Raw genomic sequence first — 26,735 nt, 5'->3', positions numbered from 1 at the left:
AATGCATGAAGGATACATGTATGTATGTATATATATATATATATAATCAACTGACTAAATATGTGCTTATTTGATGTTCGAGATTATACCTCCCAAATAGTATAGGCTAAGGAGGCATAACCAAGGAATATTTGTGCCTATCAAACATTCTTATGACAGGCATAATTAACATAAACTATTTCTTGCCATAAAGGCACCTTTTATACCCATTTTTTTTTACTTCTTTTTATGCAATAAAAGTCATCATCTAAAATTTATTCCAAAATATGGAAACAACCAACAATTGGCATAACTGATAACGTAACTATTCCCACAAGCATAACTTTTGTTATTCGTTTTTTATATTACTGAATCAAATGATAGATTAAACCAGAATTCAAGTTTGCATCCAGCATTTTTTTGAAAAAATCTTGAACCAAGTTCCTTTCAAGCTTGATACTAATTCAATTGAGCCTGATCACATCCAACCAAGCTCGATCTACTTGAGGGTTGACGCCAAATCCAGGCCCAATAAGTCTGTTTTGGGCCGGCCTTTAGGCCCACTAAGTCCCACTCCACCCCCTATATATATATATATATATATATATATATATATATATATATATATATATATATATGTCGTGCTAGCAAACTGCAAACCTGATTCGCTCTCCCGCTCGAGGAAGGGCACAAGATGCTGGAGGCGAGGAGCCTGCGGAAGGCGCTCGTCCCGTCTTCCCTCCTCTCCGATCCCTCTCCGGGGAACCTCCAGTCCACTCGACTCGCTCTCCACGTAGAAACCCTAACCCTAGTTTCTTTGATTGCCATTGGGTGTATTCTCTTCTTCTTTTTCTTGCTCCGTTAATGATCCTACTGTTCTTTAGGTCAATGAGGCCGGCCCTTCTTGCTTGGTCTACATCGCTTCCGGGTGCCGCGTTTACAAGATCGAGGTATGGAGTTAAAGACTCGTCATTTGATTTTGGCTCTGGTTGGATTTTGTTACATTCTTTGCTTGATTGTATTTGTTGGCCCTCGGATCTTTTTAGCGAGCATGGGTTTGCCTTTTTGGTTTAAGATCAGTTTGCTTCCTTGCTGACGAGATTAGTTGGCCTGTGGACCTATTCTTGTGGTGAAATCTGGGTCAAATTTGGTTGATTTGATATGGCTCCCACTATCTTTATTTGGTTTTCTCTTCTATTTGTCAAGTTGAAGCGGCAGATATTTTTGCTTGAGTTGATTTGTTTTGCGTGTTCTAATCTTTGTTATGGGCTAAGATGTGAGCATTGATTGGTTTCTAAGTTTAGGATTCATTGTGACTGAGATGAATTGCAGGAGGCTGAGGAGATCTAGTGATAAATAATCTACTAAATGGATCTATTTTGAAGATGAAGTCAAAGGCCAACATGAGTTTAGGTTTTGTAGGTGTTCACATGTTGCTTGAATTGTGCATGAAGTTGGAGACTTTGGACCCATGTTCGTAACTGACTAGAGAAGCACTAGTAAATGGCTTTTCATTTTTGCCTTTTACATCATAAATTCTGGATATAGAGACTGTAAAAAGAGGCTGAACAAAATTGCAGCATGACTTCCTATTTCATGATGCCTATGGGAGCTGAGAGAAGCTTTGGTAATTAAAAGTGGGGCAGGCTTTGGTGGTTTAGAGGTAGCATCATAGTCACCAGAGTAAGAAGCAAGCAGGGGTGGCAATTTCTGACTTAGACCTGCCAACCTGACAATCATGCCAAAACAAACATGTTTAGGTGAGGGTTTTTATGATTGGTTTAGACAAGATGAACACGACTGTAGATGGATCAGGTTTGAGTTTGGCCCCACGACACAATAGCTCAATATGGTTCGGGTGAACTCTCAAAAACTTGTCCTAAGCCCCTAGAGTAGTGATAATAGTTTGGTGGGCCATAGGCTAGTCAAGGTTTGGTTCAAGTGATTAAAAAGTGATGCAACTAATGGTTAAGAAACAAATATTGAAGAGAAAAGTGAATTGCATAGTCTATTCAGGATTTATGATATTTTCTTCTCCACTTTAATTTTCTTTCCCCTCTCTCTCTCTCTCTCTCACACACACACACACACTTTCTTCTTCTTGGCCCTAGTTTGTTTTCTATTTTAAAGGCATTTGACTGACAATTGAAGACCTATAAATGGGTTGGGACTTAATTATGAGTCAATATAAAATCGATGGGTTGGATATTGATTTACTTTTTAAACCTGACCACAACTAGGTTGGATATGGGTTGAGGGTTTTTTGACGTGATCCAAATCCAACCTGACATGACCTGACCCATTGCTACGCCAGGAAGTGTCTGATAAACCATGCAAGAAACTAACGTGTGTGATAACATCTTGAGTAATAGTTAATGCAGAAAAAAAAAGAGGGAATTAAAAACCGTAAAAGGTGGTGTATGTGGGGAATGTGTGGAATGTGTTACTGATCACTTCCAATGTATATATGGACGTTACTTTTTTTCTCTTAGTAATTAATGCAATTTTATGTTTAAAAATTATAAGTTATGGATTACAGCAATGACCTAGTAATCATCATTAGTTTGTGATGACTAATCTCTCCTATTCATTTTGTTTAATGAAACATGATTCCATGCTAGATATCTATGGAAGATTCCACAATTACCAAGGGAAAGGAGAGTCTTCTGATTCCTGTTCATGCACAGGTATGCGCCTACTATATAACAATTTGTTCATCTAGGATTTGGGAAAGGAATTGATTTTTCTTTGCAAATAAGAGAAGAATTGTTTCACTTTTGTCTGCTTAGTTGTCCTTTTGTTAACATTGTGGGATTTTATTGCCCCTCTGAAGGTGATAAGCTCATCAATAGTTGACCGCTGCCCACACCGTTCAGAGATTCAAAGTGTAGTAATTGCTGAGGGAGATAGTAAGTGCTTCTATCTTCTTAACCCTTTTGGTTTATCATCAAATTCCATTTCAAGGATTCATTATGTGAATTTTGCTTTCATGGACATATATTGTTCTTCCATTGCTGTCGTGGCTATTGTTTTGAAAGGCCTACTTGCAGCTTGCCTCACCTCATGCCTTGAGGCATGGCTCTCCTGAATTTTTTTGAAGTTTATAAGGATATCACATATAAATATTCATAAACACATGCTTTATGCCTTATGTTGGGAGGCATAAACATAAAACTTTGATTACTTCCATAAACAAAATAAGGTTCCCTAACCAATAGATCTTGTTTCTTTTATAATCTTGCATTTTGATGTGGTCTCAAATGTCAAATCTAATTATGTATTTTCCTCATTGTTTTGTTGATATAAAATGCCATCTTTTTCATCTTGTGAGACTAGAAACCCCTCAAGGAAGGGATAAATCTTTTTCCTTGCATGCATATGTGCTCAAGGGTCATATTCGGTCTTTTGTTTTTTGAGATACAGGCATAAATGGAAAAGAAAATTGTTTCTTAATTTATATTGAATTACTTTTATATTTCAGAGTTGAAACTATAATTGGAAATGTTTGCTAAGGACTTTCATCTTCTAACTTATGAGTGATTGATATATTCATAAAGTGTTTCCTGATTTACAACAATCCACGATTTGACTTATTTTGTGTATATTCTGAAAGATGTCTACTTGTACCTTGGGCGATGCATCCATAGATCCTAAAGGAAAGAAAAAAAAGGGTCAAAGATGTTCTATATGTCCACAATTTGTAAAACTATATTTATGAAATTTGCTTTGTATCTATGCTGTCTGGCACATGTCCAACTCACTGACATATGTTGTGCAGATTCTTTGAGCTGAATGCAGGAATCTTGGTAAAATATTATTTGCAATTTTTGAATCTTATTGAAGTCTGTTACCAAACCTGAATAGCGCATATCACTTGCTTTGCTTTTCTAACCATAATATATGAAAATAGTAATGAATGAGGAGTTTAGTTTGTGTCAGGATGGAGAAGATGCTGTTTAATATGTTTGAATTTGAATTTTGGAGATAAGGCTTATGATATGATGCAGTTAAGGGTCCCAATATTTGCTAGTTGTCTGAAATAAAGATTTAGATTCCTATAAAGAAGTCTTATCAGAGCAATCCATGCGACGTAGGACTACCAAAGCTCAAAAATATTGCATAGTTATATAGAAAAATCCATTTAAATAAGATGGAATGATAATTCCTTGAAATTCATGATACAATCTATTGGTGGCATGGAAAACCTCCAAGTTGATATACACTCCTTCAAAGAAGAAAACAAGGTGGCACTTAACTCAGGTGTTCAGCGAGCTTAAATTTGAAGCTCATATCTAGCCACATTAAGAAAAGCATTCCATCATACATCATTACAAAGGATATCTTAAATAACACCTTCACGTTTAATATTTTTAGATGGGATTACTTCCAGGACATTATACATCAAGTTAGCTTTCCAAGCATCTGGAGTCATCTAAAAAGGTGGTAGGATGAGAAAGTTATGAACGATTTGTTAAAACATGTCAGTGCTATTGAACTTCTAGAAAATTATGAAAATGTCATTTCATGGCCCATAATTCAAAGGACGATTTCTCTTTTATTTTTGTGCATATTTCTATGTTTTTCCTTTTAGAAACTCATGTTAGATGAGCTAAAAGTCCAGGAGTTAGGAATCTATTTATTATTATTTACTTAATATTTATTTTCTTTGGAGTCTGTATCCTATGGAATTAGAAAAAGCCCATGGGCTTTAGGAGAACTATACTATAAATATCTCCTATGTACTTTAGAAATCGTTGAAGCATCAATAATTTTTTTTGAAGTTCTTCAATTCCTTGCTTGCCGTGATGTGAGACTGTGATCCCGATTGGTGTGAGGCCAGAAGCTTCAAGCATTCCTTTGAGAGGTTGGAAGAGCAAGGCTAAAAACTCTCAAGGAGTTGGCGTGAGGCCATTTGTTATCCCCTCTTCAGGTTTCCTTTCACGGATTCCATATGTTCATGTGGGCTTGCTTGAATGATTGGTGGAAAAACAATTGATTCAGGCTGATGTGTGTAAGGCAGAATTGCTTGGACACACATGCATGAGAATTGGATCCAAACGCAAGGTGAGGTATGTAATCTACAGCGAGGATGTATGTGCTATCCCTTTAGTTATGCGGGCCTTGCATAGCATTCTTTAGCTTTAGATTTAGATAATATTTATCATGCATCTTTTCAATGAAATACACACACACACACAGATATATATATATATATATATATATATATATATATATATATATATATATATATATATTATCTAAGGCTTGAAAATCAGTATGATTCTTTCTCTCTCTCTTCTCCTCATCTAAGGTTATGCCAAAATTGCCAGTAGTCCGATATTTGTTTAAATGATCCCATCATAAATTAAGAGGGAAGTATATTACAAAAAGCTTTGTCATATGTCAAGGAGTACTTATCCAACGCAAATACATTGGTCCAGATATGTCTATAGAAAACATTGATGTTGGACAAGGAAGTGTCAAGCTATCTTAGGGAATATGACATACCAGATAGGGGTTAAGTGTGGGTATCAAGGAAGTGTCATGTGGGCAAAATCTCAGGCATTTGTAAGATCTGTTTTTTCATGAATTACTACCATATTTTTATTCCTAAGGTTCTCATCATCCGTATGCTATTTTATTATTATATCCAATGGAAGGTATATTTAGTGTTTTCTTATTCATGATTAGCTTATTTTGCTCATGCATGAGAACTCATATCGAGCATATGGACACATTTGCATGGATAAACTGAACATCTTTCATTAAAAATTTTAGTAATGTGAAATTATAGGATTAACAAAGACTCATGAAATTATAGTTCTAGCCGTTGCTCTTTGTATCTCTATTTTATTCTCTTATATGACTAGCTACTGTAATTTGTATTTCCTTCAGAAGCCTAAACTAATATATCTTGCATTTTGTATGTAGTCTTGTCCTATTCAGTCCGGTATATTCTGCAAGACCTTTGTGGCTGTTGTGGTTGACATTTCATGATGTGATGATATTACAGGTGATAACTGCTTAATTATGGGTACAGTAGACTCTTATGGTCACCTTATTGTATCCCGATTGGACGTGATAGATGCAGGTACCATTTAATTTCTTCTCCTTCCTATAATGTGCTTTGTAGATCTAAAGTTGGTAATTGAACCATTTCCTCTCCTCTTTCTTGTTTCAATGGTCATGAAAAAAAATTCTAGATCTAAAGTCGGTAATTGAACATTTCCTCTTCTCTTTCTTGTTTCGGTGATCGTGAAAAAAAATACGAACCGTATTATCTATATTTCTTTTCCCCTCCCAGTGTCTGTGTATTTGTATTTGTATGCCATCTTGTGTCCTACTTGCATATTAGGGTAAATCGACTCTTCTTGCACAATGGAGGCCTGAATTAACTTTCCTTTCAAAATATAGACCTGAGACTCCATGTACTGTAAGCGTAAAAGTATATTAGATTGGGTTCATTTTTTTAAATCATGTCTGCATCTTATATATCTTATGTGCAGCCTTTTATTATTCTTTACTCGGCATAAGCTGTGACAAAAGATATATGCTGGCATCCTCTGATATCCTCCATTATCATAGAAAATTTTTCTCCAGGATATGACACGATAAGCATCTGATGTTTAAAAGGTTTTATTTTTCAATGCTACAAAACAATATCTTACGTGGTTATCTATAAGCTCTGTGCAGGTCAATGCAGATCCATTACCAAAGTCAAGTTCTTCTTTGAACTCTTTCCCATAATTCTATTAACAAGCCAAAACTGAATTGTTCCAGATGTTGACAGGCTTTCATATTCGGTGCTGCCCCGGGATTGTGGTGTAGGAGAAGGGAGTTGGGCTGGGGTTTGTTTCAGCCCAGTTCATTGGTCTACGGTATAACTTTTATCCTTCACCATTTTTTATAAACTAAACTGGTCATTGGTTGTTACAAGTTGTTACATGCTCATTTCAGTACCTATAAGCACCCAACAGGTACTCGTGTACTGATTGTAGGTATGGGACATCTGTTGATACTGACACTCAATACAGGGGGTGTACTAGGTACTGGTTCCCTACTAGTATGGTATGGTACACCCTGTATAGGCTGGTATGGTCCTGTATAGAAAATCTTGGCTTGAATGTCATTCACATTTCAGTATGCTGCTTTTTGAGATGTGATGTCATGTTTGATATCTTAGCTGTTATTATTTTTTCAAGTTTAAATTCAAAACAGAAGTTATTACTTGGATGTAAATTGGATGTTAGACCATAGGTTTCTATAGTGATTTTCAGGCTTCACATCATTATCAAAAACAGTGCTAATTGCCTGACCAATATTAATTAAAATTATGATATCCAGTTTGCAGTATCATGTGTCATGCTCATGTTGGTTATTCCAAAGAATGCATAGAAAGCTACATGTTAAAATTCTTTTATTTTTTTTGTGGCATCTAAGCTATTTTTTTATTGCATTCTAGCTTAGATGCCACTCATTTGGGAAATTCGTATGAGTCTTTTGTAACTCCACTTCTGTGTTACATTGTATCTCACTAGGGCTGCATTTTACCAAAAAAGGTGGATGCTGAATTGTCATATTTCCACCCTTGTTTGCATAGCTAATTGTCCTTAATTGACTTGATGGGTGTAGAATTATATTATGACAATGGGCAATTTAAGGTTTTTAGGTGTTTTTAGCATCATACAGAAGAATTTTGCCTTCTTTGCATAATGTTTTATTTTTGACAATTTTTCTGACTATATTTGGGGCTTACCTTAAACTTTATGTGAATTTGCTATGTTCTGTTTGATTGGTGCTAGATATTCCATTCTTCAGGTGGCAGTTGCTCGCAGCTTCTGCAAAAGCATTGATGTTTATGATCAAGATATTCATCTTCGGAGTTTACATACGTGAGTGTGCTTAATGTTAAATCAAGATGATCTTTCACATATAAAATCTTTTACCACGTAACTACCTCTTCCCAGATGGTAGTTTCTTGTTTAGCTATTCCTACTTTCAATCATTAACTAGTTAATGAGATTAATCCAAGCATATATACTAAGGCTCATATTATCTCTTTGATATGTGTGCAATTATTGGAAATTGTTCACAGTCACCCAATCAGATGATACAAAGTTGTCTTGGAGATGATAGCTTATGCATTATATATTTTAATACTTGTTTGATCTTTATTGATACCTGGAATGAGATCATGCCTCCAACATTTTTATGATTGTGTAGAATTACTAGAATATGTAAAGCCATATTGCTTATCAGGTTATGCCCTAAGTACTTAATATACTCCATCACTTCTTTGAACTATGCAGACTCTATTATGTCTTTACTCTTTAGTGTCTCTCCCTGGAAAAAAAAATGAAAGCTTTAGCAGACAGTTAAAATTTTAAAAATCAGTGAGAAGGTGCAAAATTCATTCAATACAACAAGATCAGTTCTGGTAAGATCACTATGTTCATTTTATTAAGTTTTAAATTGTTTAGTTAAACAAGCAGGTGATATGGAATTTATGATTTTCAATAGCAATTAATGAGATTAGATAAGAACAATATATAAGATGGTAAGATAGTTGACAGAAGATATATATTGCATACCTTGAAATTTAATATTGCAGTAGTCCCTAGAAAAATTTCTAGTTTGGGATATGAGTGCAGGAATTGATACCATTATGCATTATATAATGTGAAAAGACAACTTTCACTGTGAAAACTTGCAAGCACGACCTATGCTTCATTAACCTGAGAGGGATTCACAAATGTGTGGTTGCCAATTGAGTAGTTAATGTAAATCAATCAAACACATTATAAAGAATGGAAAAACACATGGTAAACATTTGGAGCAGTTAAGAGAAGGTTGGTGGAAATTCACAGGAATATTTTGGAAACACTTGAGGTGAATATAGTTGACAGTTCTAAAAAAGAATTTAACGAATATTGTGGAAACACTTGAGGTAAATATATGTGGCAGTTCTAAAAAGACGTACCCAAACTAACATATCCAATGACATAAATTGGTTCAGAAAAGGATGTGCTTGCCTTCATGACTGTTGATCTAACGATTCTAACTCAACCATGTCTGCTGCTATTATATGTCCAAGATTTTCAGGGGTAAGCACGACAAACATTTCATTTTCTTAAGAATATTATGCCATCCAATTGTAGACAACTTCTGAAAATGATAATGATTTCCATTATTGTATTAATAGCTAAAGAGTCTAAAGTCAGCTTGCACTTTTCAGAAAGGAAAAATGTGCTGAAGGCTCACAAGGATGGCACTTTTAGAGCTCAGTACTTGTTCCCCTATCAATTTTCCTCTTTTTTTGCACTATCTTACTACGTGCAGTAACATGCGATTTATGGTGTTTACATGCTCTATTACATGGCAAGTTATAAAGTAACATATTGTGTGAGGACCCGTGCGGGCGTGTGTTTAGTCCCACATCGGTTATTCGCTAGGTAGATCTTGGGTACTTATGCAGGATCAAGGAACTGAAATAATATCTTCTGGCTAGCTATTTTGGGTGAGGTCGTGGGTTGTTACAAATGGTATCAGAGTGAACCTAGATCATAATCTATGTGGACTAGAGGACACTGCAACACAAATCTATTGGGGCTGACCACGGGCCGATTGTGGTGTTTGTTATTTAGATTTGAATGGATTTGAACTCCTAGCCTGGCGAGGATGTCAGGGCTTGAACGAGGGGAGTATGTGAGGATCCGTGCCGGCGTTTGTTTAGCCCCACATCGGTTATTCGCTGGATAGATCTTGGGTAGTTATACAAAATAATATTTTCCGGCTAAGGTCCTGGTTTGTCACACTTGGCAGTGGCTTTGCCTCATAAGTTGTATCTAACATGCAACAGTAGTATGCATTTTCTTTCTTGGAGGACAGTAGTTTGCACATGCATAACTAGCACACATAGGCATGCAAAACCTAGAAGGCTAGAGTTTTTCATAATTGGAAAGTGTCAGACCCAAAAAGTCATATAGGTAAGTTGGTGATAGGTTTAATCTGATTCAGACTTTTTTCTATGCTGTTCCTTTCAAAGATTAATCATTAGATTATATATTTTTTCCATAATTTAAAGATGTTCTTACTTTATATGCTTTTAGCCTTGTACATTTAAAATTCTTGTCTAGAATCATTGTATGAACTTAAAGAATCAAAAATTATGAATCATGCTTGCTGCTTAAAATTAAGATAAATGTAAAAGAGCTGAATCTGGCAAGATTTGGGGTTGCAATAGTAATAAATGAACTGATAAAAAAACATACAAAAAAAGTAAGCTCTCAACAGGTTAAGATGGCATGGTCCATGGAAAAACAGTCAACGGACTCATATGATGCAAGGTCAGACGATTAATGTAGCGCGGAAGCACCATATTAATGGAAGGGGAGCAAAGAAGCCTTGGATGTTTCAATGTGTTAACTCGAAATGTTTGCTTTGGGTAACCATAATTATTTGGATAAAAAGGAGGAATTGAAGTTTTTATAAACCAACCCAAGCATATGGAATTATTCATTATGGAGATGGCAACGCCTCCTGCAATATAGGGTGAATGGGCCTCCCATATCTATCATTAGTTTGTGCCCTGCGTAGCCTGTTTTTCTGCATCATGCCCCCTTGGCCCACAGTCCAAAATATCCGCATGCCCCATAACCCCCATCCTCTGTTTCTCGTGTTTGTCTTCTTCCATGGCCGTTGATTCTGTATGTCAATTTAGTTAGCAGAAAAATTTAGTTTAAGAGTCCAGTATAAAAATGGGTTTGGTTCCAACACTCACGGGATACATAGAATACCATCCTATCTTGTTACATCACATTGTAGCACCACTTCTTCCCTCCAACATCTCTTTATGGCTGTCTGATGCACAGTTGGAATTTCTAAAACTTCCGTATGTCCCTCTAAGTGACCATCTTTGAGTGAACTACCCCACCCCCAACAGCCCAAGGTCCAGCTGTAATGGGAGAGATGTTTTAGAGTTTTTTTTTTCTGCTCATGCACACCTTCAAAGGTACCTTCAATATCTTTTGAATCTGATTATAGTGTTTTATTTATTTGCAACTAGTATATTTTTTGGATTGTCGAAAATCTGAATTTTGTGATTCTTGAGGTAGACTTTTCTTATGCGTAAAGAGTTATTTTTCCGTAGGAGATTTATGATTAATAGGGATTTGATTTCATGTAAAGTGAAAAGTAGATAGGGGATGAATAATAAATACGGATCAGTGAAAGAATTTCTTCAATTAATTTGGGGTTTTTCTTGGTTCTACATGGAAAATAGGATTTTAACTTACTGGAAGTTTAGGTTTTCCTTCTAGAGATTGATCCATTGTTGAAAAAATAAATAAATAATTGGAGATCTGTGCTTTCTTTGGGTTGTGCATTCTTTCCTTTTTCTTTTTTTTTTGTTTCCCATATTTTCGTTATGAGACCTAAATTCAATAATATTAATTCCATGATTTTTAAATTTTTAAAATTTTTAAAATAACTATTTTTTTTATTAAAAAAAATGGGAGTGTAAGAAAATCGTGCAACAATTTTTAAGGATAACTGTATCTTATAATAAACCTATAGCTAAGACTGGTTTAGTGAAAGAACACAACCAATGCATTTTTATTTCAAATTTTAATATTTTTACATATTTATTTATGATAAATAAGATTATGATTATGATATAATGATTTATTCATCACCAATTATGTCACGCTGCTTGAAATTTTTGGCTCCGCCCCTGATTGTACATCAGTCGATTAAATTTCTGAAACTTTCCTTGTTAGCTGGGATGTCTTACTGTTTCATAGTTTAGATGATGTCTAGCACAAGTAAATAATCTTTTTTTTTCCAAGTTTGGATCATGATATTCTACAAGAAGTAGAAATTCTTTTTTCATTACTTAAGGAACTCAGGCATTTTAATGAGACAATGATATAGAAGCATTGGAATTTGCCTGAGCACAGAGAATGTGTCTTGTTTAAAATTGATTCAGCCTGTATATATTGAGAGAGAGGCAAGAAATGCTAGTTAGCTTGATAAGCTTCAGAATAGAGGAACTTTGAGGTGAATGTTATCATGGTTGACTGGCTGCCAAATCATCACCATATACATTTCCCTGCAACATTTTATAGGTTTCCAACTTGTGCTGCTGGTATGACTCACCATTTATTCATTATATTTTAATCTCTCTTTTCCTTTGTGCATTTAGCTTTACGTTTTAATAATCTATCATTCACTTAAAAAAAGAAGAACCTGTGCATCATCATTAGTTATTAACATGATCGTCAAACAATCTAAATCAACTCACTTTGGGTGATTAAATGTATGAGAGTTAGTGTGACTAGCATCCTTTTGAGTTTATGAATGCATCTTGCTTCAATATGATTCGTATTTGTGCACTAACATGTCCTGTTTCTTGTAGCATTCAAACTTCTGTTGTTATATCAACCAAACAATGCTTCACTTTACTAGAACTTCGAATAGTTGAACAATACTATCATCGAACTGCTGCTTCATACCAACTTTTTAGCAATCACATGTTAAAAAGGGGTTCCTATCTTAATATCTATCCAGTAGGCAAAACATATCCTGACTTTTCATCTGGACACATTTTGCATCTATTGGTCTAGATTGGGGTGTTTGCAACGATTTATGATGCATTGTTTGATTTCCCATGTCGGGCATGCGTGGAGCATCACAATTGATGGAGGATTGCTTTTATCTTCTTTTTATTTACCTGTTATTTTAGGTTGTGGTATCCAGCGTCATTGAGCTTTCTTCAAAATTCGCTCACTGGGGATGGGAGTTCCTCTATACTAGCTGTTGCTGAAGGTTCTCAGGTTAGAGTTGGGTCCTTATCTTTGTTAATGTTCTTAGAATTTCTTGCATTTTTCATGAGATTGTTTTCCTCATCTATGTGATCATTTTCAGCTGACTATATGGGACTTGAGAACAAATCACAATGGTGGTTGTATACAACGTGTTTGTGGCTCCATCGGAGATCTCATATATGCTGTTAGCTGCGCTCCATCTGGAGCAATTGCGGTGGGTGGATCTGATCGGACTGTAACCATCTACGATCCTCGCAAGTTGGTGATAAGCATTACTCCTAGTTTTAAATAATATCCCTATAGAAATTTATATTTATTTAATGAAATAATGCCATATTTATGTCAGCAGATTAGTATAATCTATTATGCTTCATGTAATGCCATATAAAATGCTGAAAATCGTTAACTTTCAATGGGATATTCTTTTTCACTTCCTTTTACTACACAAAATGAATACTGATGCATCTGACATTTTATTCATGATTGCAGGTGGTCAGCCATATCAAGATGGGTAAACTGCTCCAAATATGAGGTTTGATTTTTTTTAATATTTACTATATCTTGTTTTGACTTGGCGGTGTAATGAAGTGTCACACAGTTCCTGATTGTGATCTGTTCCTTTTTGACTGCAGATAACAGGTTTATCTTTTTCATCAATCGACACAGCCTGTATTTATATACAAAGTGTTGATTATGAGGTAATTAATTAAACACTTGAAAATCATAGTACTTATGTTTTTCTCTAATCTCTTAATTCTTATATTCTCTTCGTATGTACTCTTTAAGCTACAACTTCCAGAATTAGCGGTCATTTATCCATTAGTTTTTTTCACATACTATGCCAAAATTATCATGCTATATTGACCCTTTAATTGAGGACAACTGCTTCTAAATTATATTTTATATTATTAAAACATGGATGTCTCCACATGAGGAAGTTATATTGACTATGTGTAAGCCGTACTCTTTTTGGTTGATCGGGTGCAATGATGGAGAGCATACTTGAAAATTTTGATAGCCTCTGGCGACCTTATATTATTCTCCCTGAAACATATGGTCAATATTTTCAGGGAATCTAAAGGAATAAGAAACTATTTGGTGAACATGTCATGGAGATATGGACAACACAAGTTTGAAATTAATGAATTTCCTATAGGATGCATATTTGACAAATAATGCAAGAATTCATTGTGCAGCCACCCAAATTGATGGGATAAGGATTATTGGTTATGGCTTTACATCTTGCCTCATACCTGTTTCATGAAATCTGATGTCTGATAGGATGATTTTTATGCAGAGTAGCTAAAGTAATACAGAAATCTCACGTGAAAGTTACACAACTAAGGTGCCACTTTCCTGTTTCTCTTCTTGTGGACATCCTGTACTTGATATGGTACCGATCATGATGAGAAAAGCTGTTGTTTGACATTTTTTCTGTGAGATTTCTGTGCTATAATATTATTACACTTTTGCACATTAGGTTGTTTTACTCCATTTGCAGAGTAATACATGCCCATCTGCAGTTGTAGCTTTCTCCTGTAATTATTATGGAATAGAACTTGGTTCAATCCTTTACAGGGGTTTCATTTTCTAGTGTTTTTCTTGTGGTCAGATTTAACAATGGTAAATCTCCATGAATATGGTCATAAAATTATGACCATCAATTTCTTTTAGGAAGAATTTAACATTATTGATTGAAGCACCGTATCTCACCCTTCTACCCTCTAAATTATTTTGCACTCTTTATCCCATTAAATAGAACTGTACTTTTTGATCTGCAACTATGGAACACAATTTTTGTCAATGAACTTAAATTGCATCAACTTATTGAAAAATTGAGCCGCAAATCCTTTCTATTTCATATCCTTTGGAGAGGATCCCTGGCATGTTAGAATTTGGACTTGTTCCATCAGTCATGGATGAAAGGGGAAAAATTTCCACCTATGGACTAAATTTGTTATTATTGCAGGTTATGTGTGGGCTATGGAAAGAACATAGTAAAGTGTTTTCGTTCAGAGGAGACTCTAACTGGCTGGGATTTAATAAGGTGTGCTAAGTTTTATGCATATTTGTGTATATGTTGCTACGGTTATGATGTTATTGATTAAGATTGATGAAGAGTAGACATTGTGCCAGTCTATCAGGGGGGTGTTTGAATGCCGAGCTACCATGTTTGTATGATATCTTGAAATTGGGAGGGATTGGAAAGTTGAAACCTCAATTCGATCAGAAAAGAGGCAAAGGAGGGTAAACTAGAGGAGGATTCACAGGGGCAGTTAATCACTGCAATTCCTAGAATTTGGATAATATGTCAACTTTCAATAAGACCACCATTTTTATATTACGGGTGCAGTTGGAGACCCAACTCTGTAAGCATACACGTACCCTATCCAACATACCATTCCATGTACATCTACCCCATATATAATATTGTAGCTATATTATATCCAGGCTAGCAAGCACCCTTTAGGGCACAGTTGGATAGTTGGAATCGATATGCATAGAAGGGGAAGAATGATTTAAATGGGAGGAATTGGTGGATGATATCTCCAGCTTTCCATTGTTTAGCCTCGTCTGTTGATGCCTTCCTACCCTTGGAGGTAATATCATATTACATGGATAAGCTGGTTGGTTCTGCAAAGAGGCATCCATCTAGATGAAATTTCATATCAGCCTCTTGTTCCCTTACAAATTCAACTATACTTTTCACATGGATAAGCTGTTTGGCTATCCAAACAGACCATTAAATAAGGCAGCCATTTGCATAAAAATTTAATATCAGCTTTTTGTTACCCTGGCCGCCTGACATACTTTTTCATTGCAGTCTGCAAAAGCAGATGTTCTTGCTGGATGGTGTGATTCTGGCAGTATCTTTGTGGCTGATGTTTTAAGGGAGCAACAGGAAAGCATGTGAGGGCTAACAATTAGCAACCCTGATTTCTGACAATAGGTACTTGTAATTATAATTACAGTCTGCAGAGTATAATTATATCCTTTGTTTAATGCAATGATGTTATTCTGATCATCATGTAAACTCATTGTGCACAAAGCAGTAGCCTACTTTTTCCTTTTGATTGTAGGAGCCTTCAATCTCTCTCTTGTTAATGAGATGTAGATATCAATTCAAAACGTTGGCTTATCTTGTGCAGATAAGTATTGGGTCTTTCATGCAAGTAAAGAATTTGCTGCGGCATCTTGGTTAGCCTAGTTTGAGATATGCTGAGCTGCCCAAATTGTGGTCAGAATCCATTCTGTCAACAACAATGATTAGTGCTTTTCATTGTTACTAATATATTCTGTATTTGGGTTTTGCAATCTTTCTGGACCATATTGTTTAACTGAAACGGTTAAAGATGTTAGTGATGACCTCCATCTTCAGAACTTTGTCTTTATCGAGAAATCAAATATTCCTTCTTCTTTGAGGAATGGTACAGTGTTTGCACCTCTAAGATTTTTCAAAGCGTATTTTACAGACCAAATGCAAGCAAGCAGGAATAATCCATGCATCACCTTTTAGTTAGATGGATGGCAGTGATTGGTGTGAGAGAAGATGGGAGGGATGGATGACGGCATTCCACATGCATCAATTTGAAAAACATCCTTTTGGGGTCCAATATGTTGTGGGGCTGGGCTGGTCTTCCAATCTTGCATGTCGACAGGTGTACAGCCACAGGGTGTTGAAGTGATTGTTCCGTGAATGCAAAACAGGTTAGTTTCGTGTTCTTCCTCCCAGCATTTTTTAGGGATGATGACCCGTAGGTCCTCGCCAGATTCGATCAATGAGTCAGATGTCGAGTCATTGTTTCTGTCTTCTAGCACATGTTGCAGTGGCCATGCAAGTCCGCAGAGTCTCTGATCAAAGGCATGCAAGCCCTCGCATTTTAGCGTTCTAGATGTTTGTTTTCTTAGGCTTTCTTTTCCGGGAAAAAAACATAAAACATGATTAGAGTACTAAAAAACATCCTTTAGATTGTTTTCAGAAATATGCTGACCTGAAGTTCATTGTAGTTCCATCTGAAATTGTAAAATTTTGATGTCTTTCTTTCCTTATGTTACGTTGGCTACATCTGGGGGGAAACTCATGATGACTGCTTATGGCTAGATTTGACATTTTGCAAGCAGGCATCGACTTCGACCAACAAACATTTAAAACATACAGAACGTTGTGGCTAAAAAACTCTGCAAAAGCAAATATAAGCTTCTAGCTAGAAAGCGCATACATAGCTTCTGGCATGTCCCATGCTGGTGATATATTTTTTTTTATATTTTCTTTTTTAAGGTCACGCTCGTCTGCTTCTCCCTGTTGTCCCTCTCCTCCACTCGGCAATCAGAGATTCTGGATTGGAGTCTTGGTTAGTGCTTCTTTGAATATGTGGGCCTGGATACTTTTGTCTGCATCTTAGAATTATGTCGATGCGATGGGTTTAAATTAGTTCTTGTTGAATACCTAAATTATGACGTTCCGTTATGGTGATGGGTTTAAACATGAGAGCCTCATAACGCATCCGGACAGCTATACTGGTGGCAAACTCTGGTGGCTGGGGACCGCAGGGAATGGGCTGGGTTGGTCCTCCATCCTCGCTAGGCCGCAAGTGCGGGACAACAGGATATGGAGCTGAGGATGGCTCTTCCCTGAATGCATCATGGCTTAGTTTCTTGTTCTTCCTTCCAACACGCACATTTTAGGGCTGATGACTTCGTAGGGTCTTCGCGGGACTCGGTCGATGAGTGAGGTGAGATGTTGAGAGATATTTGTTTTTTTTCAGCCTTCTAGCACATCTTGCATGCATCATTACAGAAGAAGGTCAAGGCATGAAGGTCCGATCGACTAATACATGTCTAAATTTGGTGATATTTCCAACTTTCTAGCAGCAGCCATGTGCATTTTATCATCTAAGTCAATCGAATCATTCAGTTTTATGCATTTGTTTATCGTCTAAACTCCATGCATGAAGTTTTACAGAACCTTTCCGAATTACCTGTCATCATGATGTATGTGCTGAGGTCTGTACGTTTCTCGTAGCATTTGGTAACCTGAATTCTGTAAGCATAATAAATATGCCATTCATCATGCACCACAAGCATCAGCAATTAAAGTCCTATCAAGCAATAAAGCAAGGGAACAATCTAGTGTAGAAGTCTTCGCGGGGCTTGGTCGATGAGTGAGATGTTGAGGCACCAAGGTCGATTAGTGTAGAAGTCTTCTCAGTCTTCTAGCACATTTTGCATGTGTTACATAAGAAGGTCAAGGCACCAAGGTCGGATCGACTAATAGATGCCTAAATTTGGCGGCATTTCCAACTTTCTAGCAGCAACTATGTGCATTTTATCATTGAAGTCAATCGAGTCATTCAGTTTTATGCATTTGTTTATTAATAATTCCTCAATGCATGAAGTTTTACAGAACCTCTCTGAAATACCTGCTATCATGATATATGTTCTGAGATCTGTGTTTCTCCTAGCATATGGTAACCTGAATTCTTTAAGTGGAATAAATATGCATCACAGCATCAGCAATTAAAGTCTCACGCAATAAAGCAAGAGAAAATTCCGGTGTAGAAGCTACACTCTTTGTCGCTGTTGTCTCTTGATCGAAGAGGAGTATCAAGTGCAGGCCTGCATCACTTGCCATATGCAAAATTTTAGAAGTGATAAATAATCTTTTAATCATACATATATTTGGAAGGTCTTTTCTTTTGGAGCAATTTCATCCAACATGCATAGATTTTGATAAATTGGCATGTATCTATATCTGGTAATATCTTTTTTTTTCATCATCTTATTGTAAAAAAGTTTCGAGGCCATCTTCCATCACATGCATTTGGAAAATTTCTTTGTTTTCTCTCTGACTCCTCAAATTAGGATTTCAACAAATTGAGTATGTTCTCATTTTCCACCGGCAGCGCTAATTTATTGCCGCTAAAATTCAATATGATGATAGTGAAAGTGTGAAGATTGTGCACATAAAAAAAAAAAGAGCAAAAAGAATTGCTGAAGCCTCCCCCAGCTAGGAGTTCTTCAATGCTTAAGTCAAATATGGCATTGGGGACCAACAGCTAAAGAGAAAAAAAAATTAATATAGAATAAGAGCAATTAAAATTGAACCTGTCATACCATGCATCAACTTGTGATAAATAAGTCTGATTTTGGCCGCATAAAAACGCTACCGTGGTAGGAAGGAGAATGAGCAGTCTTCTCGAATAAAAAACCAAGGCGACAACCACCATTCGCGAGATGCAAGAGCGGAAAAGCGACAGGTATTAGTGGCTGCCCGTCCCGTCCGCTTTTGTCCCCATTATCACGCCCTCAATAGGCTGCCTTCGTTCCTTCCACGGACTACGGAGCGCCCTTTCTCCCATCCGAGCTGGATTTCCTATTCGTGCCTCGGCCAACATCCCGTCTTTTAATCATGTGAATTGGGACTCGTGTTTCTTACTTATTGGTACAAGCTGTTCCTTTTTTTTTCTTTTTTCCCTGTCTTGCCTGCCGGGCTAATGAGTTGCAAATCAACACATCCCTCGTATATTACCAAGTTAGCTGATAACTAGGTGTCGAGCGCAAGTCTCATCAACACATCCCTCATCCTGTCTTTTTAATCACCGAATTTCTGCTTTAGGAAATGTGAACTATATGGCTCCTTGCTTCGAGCTAAATATATTTTTAAAGATGCCAACGCAGCTGCGGATTGGATGACCTTGTATGTAACTAATCATTTCAAAAATATTATATAAGTTGAAAAAAGAAAATTGCCTAAAGCATTCTGTGGTTTACTATTTTTTGATTTTTTTTATTTATCCCTACTAGAACTATATGATTCATTTGGCTTTAAAAAAAAAAAATAGTTGCTTGGACAGTCATACCGTAACATTCCATTGATAAATTAGAGAAACTCGACCTATACAATAAAAGAAGATCCCCGAGGTCTCGTTGAACTTTTCCCACCATGATGGTAGGAAGATTTTTAAAAAAGAAAAAAAAAGAAAAAGAGTCAACACTCTTCTCATTGATCAAAGAAAAGAAATAATGTGTAGCTTCTATAAGGCAAAAGCAAGAAATGACGAAGGATTGGGCATGCTTATATTTCTTTGCCACTATGCAGTTTATTTTCTAGAAATTCAGCTGTTGTGTTCATATGACATTAGTATGAGTAGTCGCTATATAAAAAAAAAAAATGAGGAGGAGGAGGAGGAGGAGGAGGAGAGAGAAAGAAAGAAAGAAAGAAAGAAAAAAAAAAAAAAAAAAAGAAGAAGCAAGAAATGACGATGGGAAGATCCAACCTCAGGTACATGATTTGTTCATGAAAAAGCTTGGCCACCAGTTTGTTTGGCAGCCTCTCCACTTGGTTGGACGCTTGCTCGGGACTCTAGTGCTGCTCCAGATGGACAGATCGTACGGTAACAAAATCGTGCTTTCCCTTCCATCCACTTGACACGTGTCAATTATGGTACTATACGTTCGTATTATCATTTTGCCATATCTTCCGTAACATGGTCCAAGATTTCAATATTTCATTTTCCGATATCCTGGATAATTGTAATATTCACCATGAGGGTCCCGTCAATGCCCCTTCCTCCACGACTTATTCCCGTTCAGAATTCCTCCCTTCTTATCCAGGGGAATGGAATTATTCCCCGCACGAGCCGGCGAACCCCAGCAATGGCAGGTACCGGTCGTCCTCCGCCCCGGCGCGAACCGCTCCCGACCGCACACGTGTGAAACCCCGCCCCTGGCGTAACGCCGTAATGGCCCCAGCCCGGGCGCCACGTGGCCACCTCGACTCTCGGTCCCTTCCACTGGGTCAATTCGCTCGCGGCTCCCCGCTCCTCCTTTTTAGTTCTTCTTGTCGCAAGAATGATGGCAATTTTCTCCTCTTTTCTATTCTTTAGTTAGAAAATCCACCGGCCTCTGTTCCCCTTTTTTTTATTTTCCATTCGCCGTCCAAGAAGTTGGTAATTAAAGGAGCTCCGAATCTCTAGGGCTTTTTTTCCCCAGATCTGCCATTGCCGACCCCCTTCCGAACTGAAGGGTTTCTTCTGTTATTTTCTTCTTCCTCTCTCTCTCTCTCTCTCTCTCGAGCTTCCGTTTGCTCTGGGAATTATCTTATTCGATCGAATTCTAGGATTTCTGATTGTCGAGGGTCGATCCTAAATCTCTGAAATTCTATTGGTTTTGGTTTGAATCGAATTGGACGAGGAATTGTAAGGTTGGTGTGTGGTGGTTTGATTCATTCATGTGAGAATGCCCGCCACGGACTACCAAGGCTCCTCGGTGCCGTTCGCGTCGATCGGGCGCACGATCCTGAGCCTCCGGCGCGACCAGCTCCACTCCGTGGACGGCCACGACGGCGGCTCCCGCCAGGACCAGGATCTCGAGGTCTTCCAGCGCCATGTTGCCGACCTCTTCCTCGACCTCTCCTCCTCCGCCGCCGGCGGAGAAGACCTCCTCTCCCTGTCCTGGGTCCGGAAGCTCCTGGACGCCTTCTTCATCTGCCAAGAAGAGTTCCGCGTGATCCTCTTCAACGGCAAGGGGATCCTCTCCCGCGCCCCTCTCGACCGCCTCATCTCCGACTTCTTCGAGCGCGGCGTTAAAGCCCTCGACGTTTGCAATGCGATCCGGGATGGGATCGACCAGATCCGGCAGTGGAGCAAGCACCTCGAGATCGTCCTCGTCGCTCTCCATCCTTCCCACAGGACCCTCGGCGAGGGCCAGCTCCGCCGCGCCCGCAAGGCCCTCACCGACCTCACCATCCTCATGCTCGATGAGAAGGACGCCGGCTCCGTCCTCAACCACCGCAACCGCTCCTTCGGCCGCGGAAGCCACGGCAAGGACAGCAACCACCACCACGGCCGCCACTTCCGCTCCCTCTCTTGGAGCGTCTCCCGCTCCTGGTCCGCCGCCCGCCAGCTCCAGGCCATCAGCAACAACCTCTCGGCTCCTCGGGGGAATGAGATCGCTGCCACCAACGGCCTCGCGGTCCCCGTGTTCACCATGAGCTCCGTGCTGCTCTTCGTCATGTGGACCCTCGTGGCCGCCATCCCGTGCCAGGACCGTGGCCTGGGGACCCACTTCTCGGTCCCCCGCAGCTTCCCCTGGGCGGCCTCGGTGCTGTCGCTGCACGAGCGGATCATGGAGGAATCGAAGAAGAAGGACCGCAAGAATTCGAATGGGCTGCTCAAGGAGATCCATCAGATCGAGCGATGCACTCGCCAATTGGCAGAACTGATGGACTCGGTCCAGTTTCCATTGTCCGAGGAGAAGGAGGCGGAGGTGAGGCGGGGGTTGCAGGAGCTAGCGGAGGTGTGCGGCGCTCTGAAAGAAGGGCTCGACCCGCTGGAACGCCAGGTGAGAGTTGTGTTCCATAGGATCGTGCGCAGCCGAACAGAAGGCCTCGATAGCATAAGCCGGGCTCACAATCCCGAGTGAATTGTTTGTGATGTTGGTCGCATGAGGAGTTTTTTTTTTTCTGGATTATTCATGCTTGATTTTTGGGATGCAACCATTAGAAGGAAGAACAGAGATAAGGAGAAGAAGGAGCTGAAGAAATTTATCAAATGTCTCCTTCCGCAAATAAGGTTAACCAGGTAGTGCTCCTGTATTTAGTTACTGCTGTACATTCTGTAAAAATTTGGATTGTATTTTCTAGTTATGTTTCTGATGATGCTGTTTTGGCTTTCTCATGTATAACTATCCAACAATTTTCTCGATTGTTCAATCCTCATTGAAATTAGCAAATACGTGGTATGCGTTTCCTTTTGAAACTTCATGTTTCGCAAATATCCCATGAGTGTGCACTAAAATTTTACCTGATAGTGAAAGAAGAATGAAATGCAGTGAAGGATTTTGTTGCTTTGCTCCAGATTGCAATGGATATAAAGAAAGAATCAAGACTCTTTGCCCGGTTGTGAATTATCTGCCTAAATATTCTCCACAGTCAAGGCAGACTTTTGTTTTATGTTTAATGCAGCAATTTCAGTCTCATTTAGACCTTTATTTATGCTCCTAAATGTAATTAATAAGCATTCCATCCAAGCGCCCGATATTCTTCTATTTTATTTTTTTATAAAAATGTTGTTTTGAGTTTTGACTAGTTAAATTTGGTGAACCATCTGGCCATATACATGGTAAGAACAGAATTCAGGATAGTTCTGTCAAGACAAGTATTTGCAGACTTTTAATTTCTAGGATAAATCCTGGAACATGTCAGATATTAAAAAGTGAAAGAACAGAGATATAGAATAGAAGAATACTGAAAACATCAAAATGATCCGAAGAATTTTAGAAATGTTTTGATGTATTTCATAAGATGTTCGCAAAATATCATAATTATTTGTAAAATTTCTTAACATTTGCCTTCTTTTGTTGGCAATAAATTGGGGAAAATTTATGATAAAAGAAGAAAATTTTGTAGAACTTTGTTCTTGCAAACATCATACCCCCCCCCCCCAAAAAAAAATAAAAAAATAAAAAAATAAAAATAAAATAAAATAAAATAATAATAATAATGATGATGATGATGATAAAATAAAATAAAATAAACGGTATAAGCATATTAGTAACTACTAACTAGTGAAGTGGGTATTTAAGTACTCATGTAAGAAGCATCTCCTAGTATGTGATCTAGAAGAACAGAAATGCTAGAAGTCTATTAACAGCCCTAGCAGATGTTGGAGTCCTGGCCTAAGGCTGATAAATTAAATGATGTAGGATGCTATATCTGTGAGAGTCCAAAATGCTCTTTTCAGTCGATCAGTTGTATGTTACATGCATCCACCAAATCATATGATAATGGTGCATCCAATTCACATTCAATAAAAGCAGAATATAAGTTGGAAATCTTCTCTTTTTTTTTGTATAGGTTTAAATGTACAAGATGAAATACAGCCTAGTGGGATTATAGATGCTTTGATTCATCCCAACTGTCACATGCATATAATATTGATTTTTGTTTTTTTTCTGTTTCATGCATACTATGGATCTGGAGGATCCATAAGCATAAGATGGGCTTTTACCAAAAATGAGGCTGAGATAGATGTGGGGTAAAAACTAGGCAAACTAAATTTAAGAATCAAAATTGAGGGGACAATGTTTCATCTAGATATGAAAACATGATGCAGACCCAAGATAACCTAGGTGAGAAGTTGGTGAGTCTGGATTACAGGGTTAGAGAAGAAGGAGAAACTGAAGAAGACTTGCTAGAAGCAGTGTATTAAAAAGGGCATGGCGTGCATGGACCCAGCCTTGGGATTTAATGGAAGAAAGTGGATAGTAGGTGCCATAAGCCCAAGACAGGCTACTTAAACATATCAATATTTTTTCACTAAGTATTTTGTGCAAAAATAATTAAATATTAAAGGCAAAGTTATAAACATCATGCACTCAGTACCAACATTCGTTTGGTAAGGGCACAAAGCATTAGACCAACCCTTGTTCCAAACAAACCATTAGTCCAGCTGATTTGATATATAATTGCTGGACCAGTCCATTAGGGAACTGGTGCTACCCTTGTGGAATAAAGTGCTTGCCTTGAGCATGTAGTGTAGCAGCTGCTATAGCATGTTTTTTTCTTGATATATTCAGCAACTTTTACCCAAGTGCCACGGAGTCCCAATGAAGCTTAGTGTTGCAATTTTGGGTCAAAATCACTATGGCAGCTGCTATAGTAGGTGCAGCGACCACTTTTTAAGACAATGGGTGGAAGTAGAGAATGTAGAAGTAGAGAATGTAGAACATCTTGTTGTGAAGAACCAGTACTTAAATAAAGGTCCATGGCAATGTAGAGACCAGTACAGTTGACTTAAAATTTATGGAATGTAGTTTGTTTCTTTTTATGTGCAATTGCATGTAGTCATCTAAATGTAGTACTACTTTCATTCATAATATTATCATCAAAGTGTATAACTTGGAAAAATATTTGAAATCTTTTGGACTAGTGGAATGGGAGCCCAAGAGAATCCTACTATAGAAATGTGGAAATGAGAAATAGAAGATGAGTGGGAAAGACTGCAAAGTTCTTCACCATATGCAATGTAAGCTAGAGAAAGCCATGGTGAGGGAACCAATACAATTACAGGCAGGAGGTCAGATTAGAGGAAGTGGAAACTGAAAGTCTTTAATGAAAATGGTGGTAAGTAATTTAAGACATGATCCATTCCGTTGAACCTGGCTTGGAGATCAGTTCTAGAGTAGGAGCCAATATTAGTGTCTCTACATGTATGCAACAAGGCTAGCTATACTGTAATATATTGGTTCAAGATGATACTATCGATTTGGGTGACACTTGTATGAAGCAATTCTTTGACGGATGGAAGCCAGCTCCTTGTATCTTTAAGCTTATAATATTTTCACCTAGTTATTGAAGTCCTTTATATATGTTCTGGAAAAATTACATAATTTTTTACCATGACATTTGCTTGGATGTTGTGAGTTCTGCCCAATAAATGACAAGATGCAAAAGGTTTTTTGTTTTTTTTAAAGAAAATCATGATGCAATAGGTAAGTTAGTGTCATTATATTTTGTTAGGGAGGATCTGTGGAAGATTGAGAGGGGAACAGGGGAAGGATTGATATGTTGAAGACATGTGATGCTATAACTTGTCACATGTAAGACATGACTCATGAGATGCTAGTTTGTAATGAGGTGATCGATTGTCCTTATTCTTGAGGGAGAAGGCTCTTAAGGACTGGTTATTCTAGGTGATCTGGTGATGTGCTGTGGATGTGTTGCATACAGAAGGCCAAAGGGCATATTTGGCGAAGGGATGTCAGATCCAAGATTTTTCTGTTCCTACACGGGTTGGGGGGTTGTGATTTGGTTCGACTGTGCTCGGTCATCCAAATTTGTTCAGCTACGTTGTTAGTGTGAACTATGAGTTTTGTTGTAAGTTTGCATCTTTGATGTTGCGCAAATATATGGTCTTGGTTACATGTGGGGATTTATTACACACACACTGACTAATTGGTAAGCTGGATTATTGCTTATTGTGCCGGACTGTGTTTTGGCAGGTCATGGCAATTTATCTTTTAGAGTTTCCTTCTTACCATATTAGTAGTGATTTTTGTTCATACTTTTAAAGCTGATCATGATTGGCTGCCAAGTTTCCATCTTTCTTTTGCCTTTTCCTGACTTCATTGTGTTTGAGGAGCAAAAAAGAAACAATCAATCTTCCCAATCTTTATTTTAAGGAAAAGAGAAACATTTATGTTGGTTCTTGCCAATCTATTTACAATTTCCAGTACAATATTTAGATAGATAATACTTTTGGATGGTTTTTGCTGGCAATGACAAATTAAGATTTATTGCTTTCATGCATGTCAGTACTCTTGTAAAGCACGACTGCTGTGGTAGATGCATTACAGTATTCAGCCTACTTAATCAGCTTATAGATTTGAATGGTGCTATCTTGCCAGTTTCGTTATGTGTTTCAAGATGGCTAACCATGATGGACCGAGATTTTGATTCTCGGTGTTTTAATGCAAATCATATGGAATGAATTTTTGAAATTCTGCGGTGGCAAAAAAATTGCCCATCTATGTTTTTCATTGAGGCAGTTTGCCATGCATTTGCTGAAGGTCTGATAATCGAATGCAATTTGCTGGATGCGCCTGTTAGACTTCTATGTACTCCAGCAGTTCTTAGATCATGAGTCTGCGTCTCAAGGGTCTCCTCATTCTCATGTGGATCCTTTGGTAGCAATTTCTAATCTCTCCAATATGTCGTGATTAATATTGCAATACCACTTCTTGCTGTTAATTTGCCCCTTGCTGCTTCAGTTGAATCTGCAGGTGAGGATGTTGGGTTCGTGATTTCCAGTTCTCTGATTGATGAATCATCCTGTGCTTTTGGTTTGAATTCTCAGGGAAACACATTGAATTTTCCTGATTCAGTTTCCCTGATCTCATTATGTACCACTTTGTGCTGATTGCAAGGTATAA

At 37.8% G+C, this 26,735-nt stretch overlaps 2 protein-coding genes across 3 annotated transcripts; both read left to right on the top strand.

The window, feature by feature from the left end:
• Nucleotides 1-609: 609 nt before the first annotated feature.
• LOC103710097 (uncharacterized) lies at nucleotides 610-16,229 on the top strand. 2 transcript variants are annotated; one of them, XM_008795713.5, is made up of 14 exons: nucleotides 610-772; nucleotides 864-929; nucleotides 2,601-2,666; nucleotides 2,813-2,888; nucleotides 5,993-6,070; nucleotides 6,760-6,857; nucleotides 7,798-7,871; nucleotides 12,722-12,812; nucleotides 12,904-13,061; nucleotides 13,293-13,335; nucleotides 13,436-13,501; nucleotides 14,773-14,850; nucleotides 15,628-15,753; nucleotides 15,953-16,229. In XM_008795713.5, the coding sequence occupies exons 1-13, from the start codon at nucleotides 674-676 to the stop codon at nucleotides 15,715-15,717; spliced, it is 1,083 nt and encodes a 360-aa protein (XP_008793935.2). In that variant the 5' UTR covers nucleotides 610-673; the 3' UTR covers nucleotides 15,718-15,753; nucleotides 15,953-16,229. The 2 variants fall into 2 exon arrangements, with proteins under 2 accessions (XP_008793935.2, XP_017699033.2); XM_017843544.5 differs by lacking the exon at nucleotides 14,773-14,850 and having other exon boundaries at nucleotides 619-772.
• A 3,946-nt stretch (nucleotides 16,230-20,175) lies between these two features.
• On the top strand, nucleotides 20,176-22,561 carry LOC103710096 (protein BYPASS1-LIKE-like). Its single transcript, XM_008795711.5, has one exon. The coding sequence runs from the start codon at nucleotides 21,042-21,044 to the stop codon at nucleotides 22,224-22,226; it is 1,185 nt and encodes a 394-aa protein (XP_008793933.1). The 5' UTR covers nucleotides 20,176-21,041; the 3' UTR covers nucleotides 22,227-22,561.
• The last annotated feature ends 4,174 nt before the right edge of the window (nucleotides 22,562-26,735 follow it).

This window comes from Phoenix dactylifera, chromosome 11 (assembly GCF_051530095.1).
Source record: "Phoenix dactylifera cultivar Ajwa chromosome 11, Ajwa_hap1_PhDact_Kaust_v1.1, whole genome shotgun sequence".
Lineage (NCBI taxonomy): Eukaryota > Viridiplantae > Streptophyta > Magnoliopsida > Arecales > Arecaceae > Phoenix > Phoenix dactylifera.
Note: the sequence above shows the minus strand (reverse complement) of the source record. Positions and strands in the feature narration are given on the sequence as shown.